Here is a 20,510-nt window from a genome sequence, read left to right on the forward strand (position 1 = left end):
TATATAATAAAAGGCTAATATACAAATTGTCCCCTCGACCGGAAGTTCAACCGGGAGTTCAACTGGGAGTTCGACCAGGGGGCAGGGCTAGCCTGTCAACTGCCGGCGGCCCCTCCCCCCTGCCAGCACTGCCCCCGATTGGCCCCCACATTGGGGCAGGGCCAGCCTGCCAACTGCCCATGGCCCCTCCCCCTGGCCAGCCTGGCCCAATCAGCCCTGATTGAGGTAGGCTGGCCGGACCCAACCCGTGCATTAATTTGTGTACCAGGCCTCTAGTATGAGATAATAAAGAACACTATTGCATCCTGGTGAACATATTGATATTTTTGTGTCCCCCATGTCATCTGATATTTTAAGAATTAATTCCCAATATTTGAAAATCTTACTGCTTTCATGAAGCATCCATAATTCTTCCATATAGTTTCAGGTATATTGCTCCAAATTTACCATACCTTGTATAGGATGATAGATTGTTTAAACACTGAATGATAAGATTTTTAAATTCTAGTAACTGTCTATAAATGTGTTGTCCAATAGCAACTAGACAGAGATGCACTTCCTCAGTTGCACTAGCTTACATCCCCTTGCTCAATAACTTGCATGGCTAGTGGCTACCACACTGTGCAGTCCAGTTACAGAAATTTCCATTGTCACAGAAAGTGGTAGTGGATGTGCTGGTCTCAATATTTGTATCTTAAATGCCTAGTGTCTTTAGCTGAAATATTTTTATCTTTCTACTCTTCCCATTCACCCCTATCTTAGATATTCCTCCTTATACTATAATTAGAGGCCCGGCACACGAAATTCGTGCATGAGTAGGGTCCCTAGGCCTGGTGTGCGATCAAGGCCATCTTCTCCAGCTGCCCGCAGCCAGCCCTGCCCCCCACCGCCACTCACCCTTGGTTCCCATTTGCCATTAGGTGATCGGTGCCTGACGGCTAGGGAAAAGGACCAAGAGGTGGTCAGTGTGCCTCATAGTGACTGGTCCAGTGGTCGTTCTGCCGTTAGGGTCAATTTGCATATTACCCTTTTATTATAGAGGATAGAGGCCTGGTGCATGGGTGGGGGCTGGCTAGCCTGTCCTGAAGGGGGCCCCAGATCAGGGTTGGGGGACCCACTGGGGAGTGAGGCCAGCTGGGGTGAGGGGCCATGGGGTTTGCAGGCTGGCCAAGTGCCCGATTGGGGTGGGATTCCCTGCTAGGGGGTCGGGCTGGCCTGGGTGAGGGGCCGCTGAGGGTTTGCAGGCTGGCCATGCCTCCAATCAGGGTGGGGGTCCTCAGTGGGGGGCGGGACCGGCCTGGGCTAGGGGCCACGGGAAGTTTGCAGGTCAGCCACACCCCCAGCTTTGTCAGGAAGGATGTCCGGAATGATGTCTGTGAGACATTAGGTCTATCCAGTCTAATTAGCATATTACACTTTTATTAGTATAGATAAGAGATTTTAATTGTTTTTGCCTTAAAAGCAGACTCATCTCCAAGGCCATGGTTTGAACATGCAGAAATGGCACATCGGATCCCCATCTGGAAGTTGGTGCAGTGCAGATCCAGCCATTTCTGAGAAACTGTCTGGGTTTGGAGTTACTCCCAGAACTCTGATGTAGCAGTTCCTGAGTTTATAGCAAGTCTGAGAGCAGCACAAATCTGCTTTGTATACACAAATAAACATGAGCATGCTGCATGCCATTCTCAGCCTGCCAGTTTCCTCTGGCTGTGCTAGGAAATGTACCTCAAAAGGCACTAGTTAACTTTCATGCAGGGAATGGCACACTCTGATTTTTGAAATGTTCTGGTTGAGTGGGAAAGAAGAGGATGAGTCTAAGGAAGGTTTTAAAGATTAAATATTTTCATTTTCAGACAAATTGCAGATACTGAATTCAAAAATTTCTACATCTTATCTTATGGGACTTCACACCAAGTAAAGTTTTTATGGCCAAGTTTAACTTAACATTGAAATAAAAGCCAATAAACTGTGTGGCTCAGTGGTTGAATGTCAACCCATGAACAAAGAGGTCACTGGTTCAATTCCTGGTCAGGGCACATGCCTGGGTTTCAGACTTGATCCTCAGTAAAGAGCATGCAGGAGCCAGCCAATAGATGACATTTCTCATCCATGTTTCTATCTCTCTATCCCTCTCCCTTCCTCTCTGTCTCAAAATCAATAGTTTTCACAATATTTTTATTCAACCGCATATACTCAAAACATTTAAAAACTAAGCAAAATAAGAGGGAAAAGTTTTCTTTGCCCAGCAGAGTTTCACTGGGATGTGTTGCTGTTGGCTCTAGAAAATACACATTAAATGTTACCTTATAGTTATATTGCACTGACAAATGTCTAAGTTCACATTTTCTCTTATTTTTATTTCTGCCAATTTGATAGGCTCTTTATGTGCCTCATACAACCTTAGAGAAGGTGATATAATTGTATTTTTAAAACACAGTTTTAGTGACCCAAAGGAGCGTCTTCCTAACTGCAGTATCGTTTTTTCTTTTTTTTGGCAGATGACATTTGACCCAGAAATCTTCTTCAATATCCTACTGCCACCAATTATATTTCATGCAGGATATAGCCTGAAGAAGGTAAGTTTATGGTGACTATTTTCTTTATCATCAAGGAGAGGATTTTATCAGCACTACTGAAAAAATAGTTATTTTATGGGTTTACCTATTTGGTAAGAATATCATTATCTTAGATTATGTTATATAGGTTAAAATCTGACATGCTTGGAATTCTTCTGAACTTGCTCTGGCCAACACACCGACCGTTAGCCACATGCAGCAACTAAGCCCTTGAAGTGTGCTAGTCGGAATGAAGATGTGCTTTAAGTGTAAAACATGCATTGGATTTCTCAGACCTAGTATTAAGAAAGAATGTAAAATATCTCAATAATGTTGTATATTTGATTTCATGTAGAAATGATGTTTGGGGTATATGGGGTTGAATAAAAATATTGTGAAAATTAATTTTGCTTTTTTAAAATGTATTTTAATGTAACTACTAGAGAAATTTAAATGATATACATGGTCCACATTATATTTCTATTGGACATTATTATTCTGTGGGTGTAATCAAGAGTAGGCAGTGAACTAGCATGGGGTTAGCCCGCAGAGTGAGAGCTCAGGAAAGCTGTGCTTGTGCTCTGCCCTTGGTGCTCCCAGAGTGGAGGCCCAGCCTCACAGCTGCAAGCACCTCAGCCATTACTCAGATGCAGCCTGGTGTGCAAGGCTGGCAGGGAAATGATCCATCCCTGTACCCAGAGTGAGGCTCTGGCCTCAGTTTGAGTGGCAGAGGCTATGAGTCTGCTTTTCTGCTGCCCTCCTGCCCAGATTCCTGGGCAGTGCCTGTGGGTCTGTGGGTTCCTATGCCAGATGCTGGGCTGCTTGCTCAGTGCAGACCTGATTTTCTTGTGGACTCTGGGCTCCCTCTTGCTGTCAGTTCTGGTTACTCAGGCCCCACTTCCAAACTGGAGGAGAGTTTTCCCAAGCAAGCCCTTGAAAAGATTTAAGAGGCTGATTTATTCAGGTCATTCTTCTTCACCCAGCCCCAATACTAGGGTGCCATTTTGTATGTCTTCAAAATAAATTTTTGTAGGTGATTAAAGTTTATTTCATAACATGTAAGCCAGAGATCTAATAATAAAAGTAAAAAGGCAACCGACTTAAATATTTTAGAATGGCATTTTTAAATGCTAAGTGGTTCCAGTGACAATAAGCTTCCTAAAAACTCTCTTGCCAGAGCCCTGCATGGACATTGCCCAGTCCCTTCCTTTCTCTTCACCTGCCAGGCCTGGGACTTGTTTCTGTCATCTCTACCCCATCACCTTCCAGATGTTTCCCCTACTTCTTTGAGAAACCTCTGTCCTTGCAGTGTAGATTAAGTAAGTCTTATTGTACAAGAAGGCCAGGAACTGGGGCTCCAACAACAAAACTTGCCTAAGCAGTGAGGAAAGGAGGAGGCAGTAAAATGCATGTTATTTTTATTTCCTGTTACACTAAGAAAAATGCTGACAGACAATAAAAATATATATTTTTCTCCCCAGAGACACTTTTTTCAAAACTTAGGATCTATTTTAACATATGCCTTCCTGGGAACTGCCATCTCCTGTATTGTCATAGGGTAAGTGACATTCAGGGCTTAAATTCCATGAGGCTGGTGGGCAGCTGATATCTGGGAGGAATATCACACTTCCTGGGCTCACAATGACTGGGTGAATTGTCTGTTTTTTTTTCAGTATATCACATTATTTTGCAAATTTTATGATTCAGTTCCAAGACTTTCACATCTTCTGACAAACACAAGGCTTCAAAATCAAAGCAAACTAAAATTGGGCTACTGGATTTTCTCTGTGAGCTTTGGACTTCTGACTCAGGGAATATGGATAACTTAGTTTGAATTGTGTGAAGCACATTGCTTTTTTCTTTTTTGCTTACATGACACAGATAAGCACACTACATTATTTTCACCTTTTTTGCATTGGCAGGGATACAATAGTAACAGTATGTTAGAGCAGAGGTTTTCTTTCTAAGAAGTTTACCAGAGAGCAGTTTGAGACAGATATCCTCAAATAGCAGCAGAGCTGTTAATGCTGGGATGGTTCTTTGTTGATGCACTGTAGCATGCAAACCTGTTTCTTTCTCATGATATGTTATTGGTTATATGTCTAAATCCCAAGTCTGTATAGACTCTGGCTTGCTGCTCATCATAAAGCAAAATGTGATACAAAATGTGATACAAAATGGTAAAGCCGATCTGATTCACTTATACTTTTATCCAATACATTAAAGGTCCACTGCAGAAAACACAGCCAGCTGTGGTGACTGATGGTGTGAATGCCTTTCATTGTCTATACAGCCAATGCGGCTCTTGAGTTTTACTGTGTACCCCTGTTATATCCTAACACAACAAACTGGGGCTAAGCACACATGGGCCACTTGTCCAGCCCTTCCCTTGTGAATTGTTAGTGTGTGTCACTGGAAGGCTATATATTTATCACTGCTTGTATCTGAAAGCAGGGGACGGGGGGGGGGGGGAGTTGAATTCTCTGTTAAATTTTTATTGATTCAAGCCTAAAAAAAATCTGGCTACATTGTATGAAAATGTCCAGCATGGTTAAAGTAGTGAGGAGCTAAAGATTTTAGCACCTGAAGGTGGAGGCTTGCAGGAGTGTGGGTTGGGAGCCTCACCCAGTCTGGGCACCTTAGTGCTTTTACACTGACTGTTTTTTACTGAGAGGCACCATGGATTTGGTCCCCCTCAAAGCATGTTCAGGGGAAGGCTTTTGGTTCTCTGGTTATGCTGTAGCTAAATATTCAAATTTCAAAGCTGGCAAGGGCCTTAGAAATTTGTGTCATTAAACCCCCTCATTCTGAAGATGAAGAAAGTAACATCTCAAAGGTTAATTAATCATCTTAATCATCACAGTAACATGGTCAGGGCAGAATTCAGACCCAGCAGGTCTTACCATCACCCCTTCTTCTTGTAGTTTCTCTTGAATTTTTACACATTGTTCCTACATATTGACAGAGGCTCTGAGAGGTGTGGACTCTCAACAAATGTTTGTCACTTTATAGCAAAGATTGATCTTTAACAGTTCTATAATATGAAGATCTGAAATTTATAATGGATTCAAATTCTAAGCTTGTGGACAATGCTGTCAACTTATCAATTTTCATTATTTCCCTGTTTTCTTTGTATAACTGATTTTAAGTACATTTAAGTATATACATTAATATAATATGCTTTGACTATCATGAAAATCTATAAATTTATTTTTTGAAGTGATACAATGTGTAATGTGTGTGGGGAAAATATAAGTGAATTGTTCTAAATAATTTCAGTTCAAGAGGTCTGGTGATATTCATTGGCTGGAGTTGAGAACCTCTTCTAATTGATTGTAAGGTTACAATCAATAACATATTGGAAAATGATTTGAATAACTTTTAGAACAGTGTTGCTTGGTTGAACTGAGCATAATCTGGACAATAAATGTCTATAGTGTGCCTTCTGAATGTGGTTTACCAAGTGCAGGAGGGATTGATTGGTAGTTTACAGATGTTTGGATCTTATCTGCAAATAAAGGAAACCATTGGCAAGCTTTAGCTTGAGGTTGCTGAGGTCTGATTTAAACTTTAGGAAGGTCATTCTGGTGCCTGTGTGAAGGAGAATTTTCAAGTGGAGAAAAGATGGCAGCCAGGGCACCATTTAAGCAGTGATTTCCATAGGCTGGGTTAGAGGTGGTGAGGGCCTGGCCACAGGCAGGGGCAGCAAAAGGTGTATGTGGTGTCAGCAACCAGTTGAAATCCTGAGAGAAAATGGGGTCATTCAGGGCAAGTGTGGAGTGAGAAGGGAAAGTACCTGGGCAACAATACTACTTAACGAAAGGGAAGAGGTGCCCACAAAAGACTAAGAAGTGTTGGGCCCAAGAAATGAGAAGCAAACATCCAGGGCTTATGCCTGGAAGGCAAGGGAAGAGGTAAAGGGCAGCAAACAGTGGCTAACGTGGGAGGTGGCAAGTGGAATAGGAGCTGGCATGTCCATTGCATTCACCCTAGGTGGTGATTGGTGGCAGGAATAAGGGGAAAATAATGGCAAGATTAATTGCTTTGGGTACCATATGTTGAGAAGCAAGAGTTCATAGTTATGCTATCTCCTGATACAATTTAAAAACTTCTGAAGGAAAGGGACAACCTTAAATTCAGACCAAACTGACACTTTCATAATTTGTAATACCTGTTTTATGAGTGATTGAAACTGCTACTCAAACCTTAGAAAATGACTGGTTATATTTTTCTGATACATTAATGCTAATAAAAACAACACAAACATTTATTGGGTACTTGATATGTACAATGGCTGTTTTAAAAGTAAAATTTAATTAACTTCATTTAATCTTTGAAATAATCCTTTCAAGTAGATGCTATTATTACCATCCTTTAACAGCTGAGATGCCTGAGGTTTAGAGAGAATAACATAATGTAAATAATGAAATAACATAATGTAAGTAATATAATAAATTGTTTGGTTCCACAGTCAACTTAATGCCCCAAATGTGCTTACTTCTATTTATTATTGGCCCTAAAAATAAAATATAATAAATTAAACTAAAAAATAAAATTGTATAAATCAGTCAGCATTTACTAACATGCCACATGTTTCTTCATTAGCCCTGTAGGAGTTCTCACAGAAATGAGAGATTTTTATTTGGAAATCCTATCCAAAAGGAATTCAGATTTCTAAGAAGGGATGTTTGGGTGTATGCAGATATACTCATAATGGCATGAAATGGGCAGGAGAACAGACTCAGGACTGTCAATGAGATGACTCTGAGAATAACTTTGCAGAGGAGGTAGAATGTGGGTGGGCATTTAGTGGAGAGTGATGAGGCAGTTGGGTTTTCCATGCCATCAGGTGCATTAGTGCTTGTGGGCGTGGTGAGCACTGTGCCAGGCTCCCAGTGGGGAGGAGGTCTCACAGGGCAGTGTAAGGGGCTGTGGGAACTGCAGTGCAGCAGTCAGTTGAAAGAGCTGTGAAGCTCAGCCTCTGAAACTCATGCGAATGTGAAGGCCATGAAGGGTTATGTGAATCATGAATGAAAAGAGCTAGTGTGCCATGGTCTTCTGCAGGTAAAGACTGTCTCTATTCACACTACAAGTTGGTTTTAAAGGTGATTCAAATGCTTCACAGGGACTGAGATCATTGGGTCCATTTAAATGAAAGAGTGCCTAATTAATTTTTGTTAACCTTATATCATTTCAGAAATTAGATACAAACAATCTTTTATATTGCATGGGAAAGTTTAACAATATCCCTTCTGACTATAAAATCAGAGAAACCTTTAAAAATTTTAAGGATGGACTGTTCTTAAAGAATTCAACCACCTTTTCTATTCCTCTCCTCCATTTTGCCACTTAGGAAATATCTTAGATACATCTCTGTTTTACATAAAGCCCATGTATTTGAAATATTTCCCTATTCATCTCTTCCATCTTTGGGAACTATTCCTTTATCCCTTATCCTGTGTCTCCAGCCATTTGTGCTGCTGGGATGTGTCATCATGCTTACGTCAGCATTCCATCTTGTCCCAAGAACTAATTAGTTATCAATGAAATGCTTCTTTTTTTAAAAAAAAAAAAAGCAATGAAAATATTTAAAAGAATTTCTGTTAATGAGGACTTTTTAAAAATGCCACAATTTCACAAATATTTGAAGCAAGGGACATGGATCTAAATGAAGAACAGGTGTTAAATTTAAAAATTTCTCATTTTATAAATCTCATCTCATATGCCAGACACTGACCTGTGCTTTTTATACACATTATCTGATTTTATCCTCACAATACTCTGTGAGATAGTACTATTTTTAGCTTTATTTTACATATAAGAATGCTGAGGTTGAGACTTGCTCAAAGTTACATAGTAAGTAACTGGTGATAAGATTAAAAATGGTGGTGGCATAAGTAGATGCTGAATGGACATGCTCCCAGGACCAAACTGGAATTGTAACTAAAATATTGAAAAACTTTCTGAATAATCAATGGAAGACTCACTGGAGAGAACTCTGATAACCAAGGACAAAAAGTGGAGACCACACAGAGACTCATAGGAAGGGTGGAGGTGCGAAAGGGCTGGCCAGACTCCCACAGACAGCAGCTGAAGTTCTGGAGAGATATCTCAGCTGTGGGGGAGGGGGGTTGCCACTGAGAACTCTGGAGTCTAATCCCCAAGCTAAGCCCCCCAGCAGAGAGCACCAGAACTGAAAAGGGTACCCACATAACATCTGGCTGTGAAAAGCAGCAGGGTTGCTGTCTGCCAGGGAAAGGCAGGTGGATTTCAGAGACCCTCTTAAAGGGCCAATGCACAAAATTTCCTGTGGAACCACAAACCTTGTGCTCTGGCAGAGGGAAGGCAGAGTGGACTGGAGCTGTGTGAGCAGAAGCCAGTATCAGGGGCTCTGGGTTTAGAGCTCAGAAGGCAGACACCCCGGTTTCCTGTGCTGAGTCATTCCCTCACACTGTGGAGGTCATCTTTCTCAGACAGACAATTACTATTCAGGCAGTTTTGTCTGAGGGACAGACAGCTGACCCTCCCTATTGGAAAACACCTTGCCTCATGGTGCGGAGTTGCTGAGGCCCATTAAGAGACTGAGAATAACAATTAGCCTCCAGGCAGGAGCAATTGCCCCACCCTGTTAAAAAAACACATGTGGACAATTGTCCTTGGGCAATTCAAGACGGAATCTTATCAGTCTGTAGGCAGAAGTGGTCTCTGGAGGCTTTGAGTCTGTGCCTGATATAATTGGTCAGAAACAGCATTTAACACTGCCCTGCACTAGAAATTGAGAGGTATAGCAGATCTACCTAATTCATAGTCACAAACCCAAATAGGCAGCCAAAATGAGGAGACAAAGAAACAACTCCCAAATGAAAGAACAAGAGAACTCTCCAGAAGAAGAGATAAATGAAATGGAGATAACAAATTTATCTGATATAGAGTTCAGATTAATGATGGTAAAGATGCTCAACAACATGAGAAAAGATATAGTAACTTTAAAAACAGAAATGAAGAATGACATAGCACAAATAAAGAACACATTGGAAGGAATCCACAGCAGATTAGGGGAGACTGAGGATTGAATCAATGAATTAGAAGACAGGGTTGAAAAAATCAATCAGAGAACCAAAAAGAAAAAAAAAAATTAAAAAACAGAAGGACAGCTTAAGGGAGCTGTGGGGAATGAGAAACATAACAATATTCAAATAGCAGGTGTGCCAGAAGAGGCAGAAAGGGAGAATGGGATAGAGAATGTGTTTGAAGAAATAATGGTAGAAAACTTCCCTAACCTGGTAAAGGAAAAGTAACTGATAGTAAATGGCAGAGCTGGTTTGACTCCAGAACACACAGTCTTAGACATACCTTGTCCTCCTCATACTATGATACTTCATGGCTCTTATAGTGTTTTACACATGCCAGGTAAATCATGCCCTCAATAATTTCAGATTTTTACATTTACCATTATGGCTAACAAATATGGAAAATCTGAACATTAGAATGAGCTCTGAATATGATTGTAAAGCAGAAATGGAACCTGTCTTTTCTTACTGGAGCTAGTTGGAGGGATGGCAAGAATCATTTACATGATTAAAGTTCTGGGACTCAGGGTAACTCACTCTGAAATTCTGGATTCAAAGATGTTAAGTTGTTTATATTATTCATACCAGTATTCCTCAGGAATGTTAATTTTCCTGTTATGAACCTTAATAGACCACCACAGAATCTGACCTGACACTCTGTCTGTCTGCCCATGAGGTGCAGGAGTGAAGGGGCCCATGGAAGCCCTCACCCTGCCCTCTTGTGTCACTGGGTCTGCTGAGCTGGGGGCCTTCAGGCCTAAATGCCCTGGGCTCCTGTCTGGAACTGCAGTTGCTCTGTTCTGACCCAGGGTTAGGTTTGGTGAGGCTTAGGAGTGTCAAATGCTGACTACTAACCCTGGAAGAAGGATGTTCGCTAGTCTAGAAGCAAACCCCAAGGAGGGATAGTTTATAGATTGGGCAAGCACAACTCAGTGCCCAGAGATCTGACTCTGGAAGAATTACGTCAAGCAGAGTTCTGAACCCAGGAAGCATGGGCCCAGAGATGACTTATGGAAGGACTTAAGGAATTCAGTGAATCCCATAAATTAACCATGAACTTTTCATGGGAGAGAGTCTGAATAGATTTTACTGTTCCATCAGCTTTTCTAGGGAATTACAATTCATAAACACAAAGAACCAGTATGTTTTTCAAGAACCTAAGCAAAGAGACAGCTAGAAAAAGAGGGATTTTACATATCTTCATATTTATTAGACTGACGTATTCTTGAGACTGCACTGAGGGTGGCCATAAAGTCTAGAAATCTGATGCTATTATTTTATTGTGTACTGTAATGTAACAACAATAAGCCAGTTATTGTGTTTTAATTAGTCTGTGTTCCTAGACAAGGTAACCATCCTGTGTATGTATCTAAGAGTGGAGTGCCAAGTGGAAGTGTCTACAAATGAATATTCATTTCTACAAAATAATGCCAAATAAATTTCCAAAGTAGTTGTACCAACTTTTCTTCTTAATTTTTGGCAATCTAATAGAAGTGAATTGAAAGCATATTGTGGTCTTTGTTTGTATTTTATAATAGTTAATGAAGTTGATTATGATTTTCACATGTTGCCTGCTCAGTCTTTTCATCTATTTTTTTCTATTGAATTGTCTTATCATATTTTATTAATTTGCCATATTTCTTTATATATTCCACATGTTAATCCATACTCAGTTATAGATGTTGAAAATATTTTCTCTCAGTTTGTGAATTGTGCTTTTACTTTGTTCATGCATGATGTTTTTTAATGAATAAAACTTCTTTAAAAATGTTTTAATCCTCACCCAAGTATATGCTTATTGATTTTTTTTAGAGAGAGGGGAAGGGGGTGGAGGGGAGAGTTAGAGAAACATTGATGTGAGAGAGAACATTGGTTGGCTGCCTTCTGCACATGTCCTGACCTGGGATGGAACCCACAACCTTTCAGTGTACGGGACGTTGCTCCAACCATACCTGTAGAAGGTGAGCCACTCCTGCTAGATCAGAAGTTCTTAAATTTAATGTAGTCAAATTTATGATTTTTTTCCTTTGTGGTTAGCAATTTTGTATTGTAATAAATCTTTTCCTACCCCAGAGTCAGAAATACATTTTATTCTAAAGTGTTTTAACATTTTGCCTTTTGCAATAAGTCCGTTCTATGGGACTGATTTTTGTGTATGGTATGCTTGATTATACTGATTACTCTCATTTCTGAGAAACTCTGATTCTTCTATTATTTCTATTGGTGAGTATTTTAATAAGAACAGCTCAGGTTGGCAGGCAGCAGCCAAGAGGCAAAGGCGCTTCTCCAGTAACCCCCAGCTCATTCTTATCAAAGACAAGCCCAAATGTTCCTGCTCTCTTCTGCCATCTATCTTCCCCCTCTCTTCTTCCCTGGGCCTGCCCCTCCTCCCAACCCTGTTTTCCTCACTGTCCCTGGGATGTGTCTGGGCTGTTTCTCCCTGAGACAGCAGGCTGCAAAGCTCAGAGCTCAGGAAGGCTGTGGTGAGTCAGACAGGAAGGTCCATCATTCCTCCGGGCATTCATTTGCTTTCTGGACTTGAAGTGTATTAAAGTACCTGTCATTGATGTCAGAGAGAAAAATAAATATGCCACTGACCTGACATAGCTGGATGAGGAAAAAACACCTCTAATCTGTCAAGTACAGCTGAGTGTGGTGAATTATGGCCATAGCACAGTGTGTGGGCCACATTGCTGGCCCGCGGAGGAGAGTGACATTTGCGAGGGGAAAAAACAAAAGGTAGGATGGAGGAGACTGTGGAGAATATCAAGCGCTATATTTTGAAGTAAAAGAGGTGAAGTCATCAGAGCCATATGGATCTATGCATTAGTCACGAAGCTAATCTGATCTGATCTAATTTAATCTAATCTAATCTGGCCTAATCCTTGTGTCACAGCTTTGAAGATGTTAGGGGTTAGAACAGCCGTGGGCAAACTACGGCCCACGGGCCGGATCCGGCCCGTTTGAAATGAATAAAACAACAACAAAAAAAGACCGTACCCTTTTATGTAATGATGTTTACTTTGAATTTATATTAGTTCACACAAACACTCCATCCATGCTTTTGTTCCGACCCTCCGGTCCAGTTTAAGAACCCATTGTGGCCCTCGAGTCAAAAAGTTTGCCCACCCCTGGGTTAGAATGACAGAACAGGACAAAGAAAAATAAATTCTGGAAGAATCAAAAAGGAAAGCAAAGAAAAACTAACTGCAATTTAGGAAGAGAAATGCTGAAAGTCATGTAGAGGGAAAATGACACATGAAACTGTTGACATGAAAGAAAATCCTATCTAATAAAGCGGGAATATGCTAATTGACCCTCACACCATCACAAAGATGTGGAGCCCACAGCCAATAAGGAGGGAATATGCTAATTGACTGCCCCATCTTCAAAGGTGGTGGCACCCACAGCCAATGAAGGAATATGCTAATTGACTGCCACACCCTCAAAGATGGTGGTGCCCACAGCCACAAGATGGTGGCACCCAGTCCCCTCAGCCCCACCGGGCTGGCCCTGGCTTTTTCACATGGTCGTGACAGGACAGCATTTTAAGATGATGGAGCAAAGGCCCAGTCGCATAAGTCAGGTAATATCACATCCACCATGTTGTATTGGTCAAATTATTTCTAGAGCACAGCCAGGAATGAAGGCATGGGAAATAGGCTTCATCTCTAGATGGGAGGTATGATAAAGTCACATTACAAAGGGGCATGCATACTTGGATGGGATGAATCACTGTGGTCATCTTTCAAAGACTCTACTCTAGGAAGAAACTGTAAAATATCTTCAGAGATATCAATACAAGAGCTTGCATTAGAACCTAGTGCGAAACCTATGGCTCCAAAAAGAAAAGACAATGGAGAACCAAGTAAACCATGGAGGCTGATCCCTTGCTTTCTATTATACTTCCTGATGATCTGGACCCAGCAACAATGTGTTTCTTCCCTAGTGACTTAAGTGACTTACAGGAAGTATCTTAGAATGTTCTATGTTTGTATGTAAAACTTCATGGGAAAATATACATAAAGCTCAAAGGAGCTAAAGTAGAGAGCATGGCTCACTGATATTTTATGCCACCAAAGCATGGAAAATTGACCCTTGCTCATCTAACATTATGGAATTATGGAAAAGCTTTGTTTAATTTGAGAATTTCAGTTTCTCTTCTTACCACCAGTGATGCAGAGAACATGGAGGTGGAGGTGTGGTCATATTAGCTATAAATTCAACATCTCTTCAGAGGTGGTTTCTTTCATAACTGCTTATCTTTGTCAAGGGATGTCATGTTGTGGAAGAGACTGTTTCATAGTGTGACCACTGCTGGACCCATTAGCTAGACCTGGGCCAGACAGAGATTGCTTCCTGGAAATCCTTTTAAGGACTATCCAATTGTAATAGACACTTTCCTTCAGACATAGTTTAGTACCTGTGCCCTGTGCCTCACGGCATGTGGTTCCTAAAACAGGCCATTATCCTTACCCAGGCAAGCCTGTGAGGTATTTGCCCTTACATGGGGCAGTGATGTACCAGTACACCTGTCCATCACCCTGATCTATGCCATTCTTAGACACCTGTCAAGCAGTGCGGGGATCCACTTCATCTGGCCACCACCTTAATGTGCCTCGCGTGTAAGGTTCCCTTAAGCTGTTAATTGCCAGACTGGAGTGGCTTCCCTCTTCCTCCAGTTTTTCCCTGCCCTCCACTTGGGCAGATAGACTTTCAGTCCAGGCTGTCTCCTGGGCCTACATGCATGGGACGTGCCATGCTGTTACCTGCATCCACCTTTATCTGCTGGCTGTGGTGCTTGGGTAGAGATTTGGAGAGGGGAAAGCTTGATCCTGGCATCTTCTTCCCTTTGCTTCAGCAGTTTAAGGAGACATGAGATAAAGTGGTCTGCCACATGGCCTTTCTTGCACCTTTCCAGGGTCTTGAAGATTAACTTAAAAATGGAAATCCATGAATCCTTCACCAAACTAAACTACATCACCCAAACTGTCAAATTTACCTGTCCGTACCTCCCTATTCTCCTCTCTCCTGGCCCCCAGAGGTAAATATTGTCCTGAATTTTATTTATAGTTCTTCCACATGCTTTGGAGTTTTATAAAAACAGTATCATACTTTATGTTAAGACATTTTCATTTTCCCCACTCATGACTTTCTAATATTCATCCATATTATGGTTTTAGGCTGTGGCTCATTCACTTTCATTTTATAATATGCATATGTGTGAATATTCCCTGCTTTACCTAATCTCCTATTGATCGATTTTTTCCCATATACAAATATCCACCTATGTAACAGGTTCTTTAAGCAATGGCCTTGGGTGAACTGTGCAATACCAAATTGCTTTTTAAAGCTGTATCCTGTCAGCAGAGTTAGAGAAGTAAAGGCGGTCATTGTGACTAGGAATCTTCTGGCTTTAACCATAAGCTCGCTCTGGATTTGACTGTCAAATCCAGCACAATTTCGATCTCATGTACTATCCCCTTCCATCCTTGTTTCATATTCTCTAGTAAACTTAACTTCTTAGTTGTCATGCCCTCACTTTTAGAAAGAGTTAGTGACTATATTGCCAAGTAAATCACTGAGTTAATGAAAAAATTTCAGACATGCGTATCTTTACATTGACAAAAGTTACAACAAAAGCTAGCTTTTTTGGTGCATTTTTAATGTTCTATGTCTTGAACTGAACCTTTTGCATTTATTATTTCATTTAATTTTCACAACACACAGTAATTATAGATACTTCTGTTGTTTCCTTTTTATAAGTGAGAAGCCTAAGGCTCAGATTGCATAAGTAACTTTTCCAAGGTGTGACTGACTCTGGAGCTTGATGCTGAAGTCATCTTTGCAATTTAAAGTGCATCCTTGATCTGCAGCAGCAACAGCAACACCTGGAACTTGTTAGAAATGCAGAGTCTTGGGCCTCGTCCCAGACCTCCTGAATTCTGAGATGCTATTAACAGGTGAATTTGTTATGCTGCACCCCCAAACTGGTAGATAGATTTAATAATTTACTTAGGATTTAGTAAGGACAGAATATAGGTATCACGATAATTTTAATTTGCATTTAATTTATTTATTCAGGTAGCATTGACACTAAACCAAATCAATTAAATTTGTAATTTATATCCACAAGATTTATATTGGCTCTCTGTGTCTGTGCACGTGCCTGGGTCAAATATTGTATATGTGTTATGCAGAAGATAATTGGTAGAATACTGTTAGCCAGGCTCATAGAGCTGTCACAGTTAGAAATGCCCAACGCTCTGCTCTAAGGGTTTTAGCACTACTGATATGGAAGTTGCTCAACCTGAGTTAGCAATTACATTCTGATGTCATTAAAATGAAATGGCGCCAACAAAAAGGAATAGAAATCTATCTTAACTACAGGTCTGAGATGCTTTATTTCACCCTTACTTACTAATTCCCATTGCATGAGAGGTAGCTATAAAGGTTTCCATAGGTGAGCTACATTGTCGATGAATATGCATCATGAATATGAATAATGACATCATTGTTTTAGTTTCCATGAGCAAATGTAATCTTCAAGGTCATTGCTACTGGATGACAGGTGCCTACAATCTTTATTTTTAAATATTTCTTGACTATTTGCCCTGTGGTTGCATCTCCTTCCTCCAAAATGTAAGTGTAATTTCAACATCAGTGTTTATTTTTGGACCTTCTCTTCCAGTGCTTTGTGAAGTAGATTACTCAATCTTTCCTCATTTTCTCAAGGATACCATATCACTTGTACCCCTCTTCAAATAAGTTCAACTATGAGAAATATCAATTATAATCAGGACAGTTGCTTGCATTTACCGAGCGTTTGCTTTGTCCAATCACTGCCATGCCTTTATATGCAATGAATGGAGGTAAGTTCATTCATTACCTCCATCTCCCATTTAAAGATTTTTTGCATCAAAAGAATATATATTTATTTCTATAATAAAATTCTCCCCAATTTTCTTTATTAAAATAATGTTTTCCTTAAATGTTATAGTTTAGCAAAATAATTTCATAAATATTCTTATTTATATAATAGATTCTTGTTTAACCATTTTGTGCATCTATAATAGAAGCTTAGGTTTCTTAAGATCAATAATCTATATCATAAAAGGCCTGTGGTCACAGTGTTACGACCAAAGGAGCAGCAGCTCTTGGGGAGGCAGGACAGGGCGTGAGCTACACAGCGGAGAGCTACTAGTGGCGATGGGCGGGTTGGCCAGCTGAGGCAAGCAGAAGCGAGCTACTCATGCACGATTTCGTGCACGCTGAACCTCTACTGACTTATAATAGGGGAGGGTGGCTGTGAGAGGGTATATGGGGACACATGTTGAGATTCTGAATATTTTCCATTCAATCTTTCTGTAAACCTGAAACTACTAAAAAATAAAGTCTGTTAATTAAAAAAGAAAAGAATGCCCACACTAAAAATCTACTCCTATCCTTTAACAAATAGAACATACCAGATATTCCTGATGGCCGAAGTGGTGATACTAGATGAAAACCAGAGTCCTGCTCTAAATCTTGGACTCCAACTCCTTTAGGCTCTTGAACTCCTAAAGTCCACTCAGCATTTTAGTGGCAACACCGTGGTTGAGCAGCGTGACAGTGGCCTCACTTCACCTCTGTCTATCAGCAGGACTCTATGGCTAGCAGGAAACTTTCCTCCTGGTTAGCCATTTTTCTGGTGACCTCCTTCTGAGTCCCTTAGAAGAGGATAATGCTTTCTTAATTGCCCAAGATCAACCTTATTTCTTCTATTGTACAGGATGTATATTAGCCCTGGTGAGTTTCTTGCTTTTCCTCTTTAAGTGTCCAAATTACACTATTGACCAAATCATGATGGACCAAAGTTTTTCTGAGTGTGATCAGAAAGCACTATGACTCCTGATGACTGTGATTCTGTAATCACATTTCTGAAGATCATTTCTCCGTGGCTATGATCATAATATCTTCATTATGGTTTTTGGTTGCATGTAATGTGACAATGTTTTCTTCCCTCCAAATAGTAACCACCGGTTACTAATTGATTCTTTCTGTCTGGGTCTTACATGTCACTTCCGTTTCTAAATTTACTTATGTCTTTAAGCTTTTCCTATTGATGTTGTATAGCTTGGTATTCCATTCTTGGGCTATCCTCTATCCAGGTAAATAAATGGCTTCTAACATATGTAGATAAATTACTTACATGATTGTGAAGATATTGCTTTAAATTTGCAGCAAAAAGGTATCTATTCTGGTTTACAAATTTAAGGCCTCTACAAAAACCAATAACCTGATTATTTAACATGTGTCTGCTGTGTTTCACAGGGCTGAATACAACTGTAGCCTTACCCCTGCAGAGAGAAATGAGAGTGAGGGAAAAGGTAAACAGTATCCTTTAAGAGTGCAGAGTAAATGGAAACTCACTGAAAGAATGTTAAGTAGTTGTGGACTCCCCATGCTTTAGAAAAGAATTTCCTTTCAAAACAGCCTGTTTATATAGGAAAGACACTGTGTGTTAGAAATACAGGCAAAATCCCCTTTCATTCACATTTCACAACCATGTGAAATAAGCAGGGGAGACATCCTACTTTACGGAAAAGAAAACTGAGTATTAGAGAAATTAAATTACTTTCTCAAATATTTTCCATTAGAATTTGTCAAAACTGGCAGTGATTTCTATTTTTTTCTACTTCCTAGATTTCTGCAAATGCTTTTCATACTTGGTTAAGGGCCTGCCACATCCTTGAAGCTGACTCTTGTTAGTCACTCAATGTAACAAAGTCTGAGCTTATGATAGATGTGATAAGTAATGACAGTATATTATATATACTGTGTATATTTACATATTAATATATATATACACACACGCATATACACCACTTTCAACTTTTAATAGTCTTTTTTTATATCTATTATTTCATTGCCCATCAAGCCATCTGGGATATGAGGTTTCCCCCAAAAGACACCCCTGAGCCGGACCCAGAAGTGAATGTAAATGCAGTGAAATTTTTTAGGACACCGGATATAACTTCATGCTATTGCAAGAGTCCTTTGTCAGGAGGAGTGCTGTGCTCACAGACCTTCAGAGAACTGCATGTAGGTAGTCTCTAGGAGAAATCAAATCTGCAGAGTGGGCAAGCCAACCAGCATTAACTCACTCAATTGCAGCCCAGATTATATTTTTCAAGAGCTGAAAAATATAGACTTTTCTTTTCTTAGACTTCTTTTCTTACACTTCACTGATCTATTACTTGCATTAATGTGCTGTTTAGTTTGGCTACTTCAAATGAATAACTTTTGTAAAAATAAAATGGTTTTCCTATTGGAAAAATAGTACAGAAATTTTCCCAAAGATTTTTTCCATTTTACCTTCTAAATTTAACTATTTTCCCATACATTTAATTAGGAAAATACAGCTTTTTAAAATCCTCACCCAAGGACATATTTTTATAGCTATTAGAAAGATAGGAAGGAGAAGAGGGAGAGAAATATCAATCAGTTGCCTCCTGTATGCTTTCTGACCAGGGATCAACCTGCAACTGTATCTTGACTGGGAATCGAACCCACAACCTTTTGGTTCACAGGAGGTGCTCCAACTAATTGAGCCACACCAGCCAGGCACAGCTATTTTTAAAGGTATTTTCATATATAGTTGCCAGATTATTTTTAATTTCTTTTCTCTTTTTGTATGTCTCCCAGATGGATATGGTTACAAGAAACATAGTTAGACATTAATATATAGTTCCAGGAGCCAGTCTCTGACTCCATTCCTCCCATATAGAAGAATTTCAGCAGTCAATAATAGTTGGTATTTTTGTTTTAAAGTTTCACACAATTAAAGGGACTTTACTTACACCTTGAGTTGTTCATAGCTAAAAGTATGAATTGTTCATACTTTGAAAGATATTTTGAATAGTGTTAATACTGTTCAGACAATGTATTATGAGAAGATCTCCAGTTTTTACAGCCTTGCTTGAAGGAAAGGTCATTACATGAAGCTATGGAAAGTGCTGCCAAGGCCATGTACAGCAGCCAGCACTGCCCTGGAGGCTGGGCCTTGCTCCTGGACCTGCAGGAGTAAGTGCAAACCCTGAGAACAGCATTTAGGAACATTCATGGTGATTTAAGAGAGTCATTTTATATCTGTTGAATCCTATATAATAAAAGAGAAACATGCAAATTAACCATCCCTCTGCTACGCTCAAGTCTCAACCACAAGCCATGCCCACCAGCCAATCAGAAGCGAGTATGCAAATTAACCCAACTAAGTTGGCAGCGGCCACAGAGCTGGAGTGAGCAGGAGGCTTGGGTTTCCCCCGGCAATGGAGGAAGCCAAGCTTCCCACCTGCCCTGGCTGGCCCTCGGCTCCGCTCAAGTCTACAAAGTTTCAATTATAGAAGATAAATTCCAGACACCTGCTTCCAGCCCGCCCTGGCCTCTGCTCAAGGAGGGGCTGGAAGCCTGGTTTGCCAGAGGCAACCAGGCTTCCAGCTGGACCTGGCCTCCACTCAAGGCTACAAAGTTTCAAATATAGAAGATAAATAAATCCCAGAAAAAAAAAAGGAAAAAAAAGGAGAGGCTAGGAGCTTGGGTCACTGGGGGGCTTGGCCAGCCTGAAAACAGCCATCAGCCCTTCACCCAGGATGGCCAGGCACCCCAGTGGGGACCCCCACCCTGAAGGGGGTGTGGCCAGCCTGAAAACAGCCCCCAGCCCCTCACCCAGGTGGCCAGGCACCCCAACGGGACCCCCACCCTGATCCGGGACACCCTTCAGGGCAAACCAGCTGGCCCTCACCCATGCACCAGGCCTCTATCCTATATAATAAAAGGGTAATATGCAAATTGACCCTAACAGCAGAACAACTGGGAATCACTGGTCACTATGACACACACTGAC

General features: G+C 40.6%; 1 protein-coding gene across 1 annotated transcript in view; it reads left to right on the forward strand.

Moving 5' to 3' along the window:
* Positions 1-19,694, forward strand: part of LOC102254681 (sodium/hydrogen exchanger 9-like) — a 95,417-nt gene extending 75,723 nt beyond the window's left edge. The window contains exons 4-7 of the mRNA XM_014539255.1: positions 2,499-2,576; positions 4,037-4,113; positions 17,939-17,994; positions 19,564-19,694. Of these exons, the coding sequence (XP_014394741.1) occupies positions 2,499-2,576; positions 4,037-4,113; positions 17,939-17,994; positions 19,564-19,694 (342 nt within the window). The remainder of the gene's footprint in view (positions 1-2,498; positions 2,577-4,036; positions 4,114-17,938; positions 17,995-19,563) is intronic.
* Positions 19,695-20,510: the final 816 nt, after the last annotated feature.

The sequence above is a fragment of the Myotis brandtii genome, unplaced genomic scaffold (assembly GCF_000412655.1).
Source record: "Myotis brandtii unplaced genomic scaffold, ASM41265v1 scaffold210, whole genome shotgun sequence".
Lineage (NCBI taxonomy): Eukaryota > Metazoa > Chordata > Mammalia > Chiroptera > Vespertilionidae > Myotis > Myotis brandtii.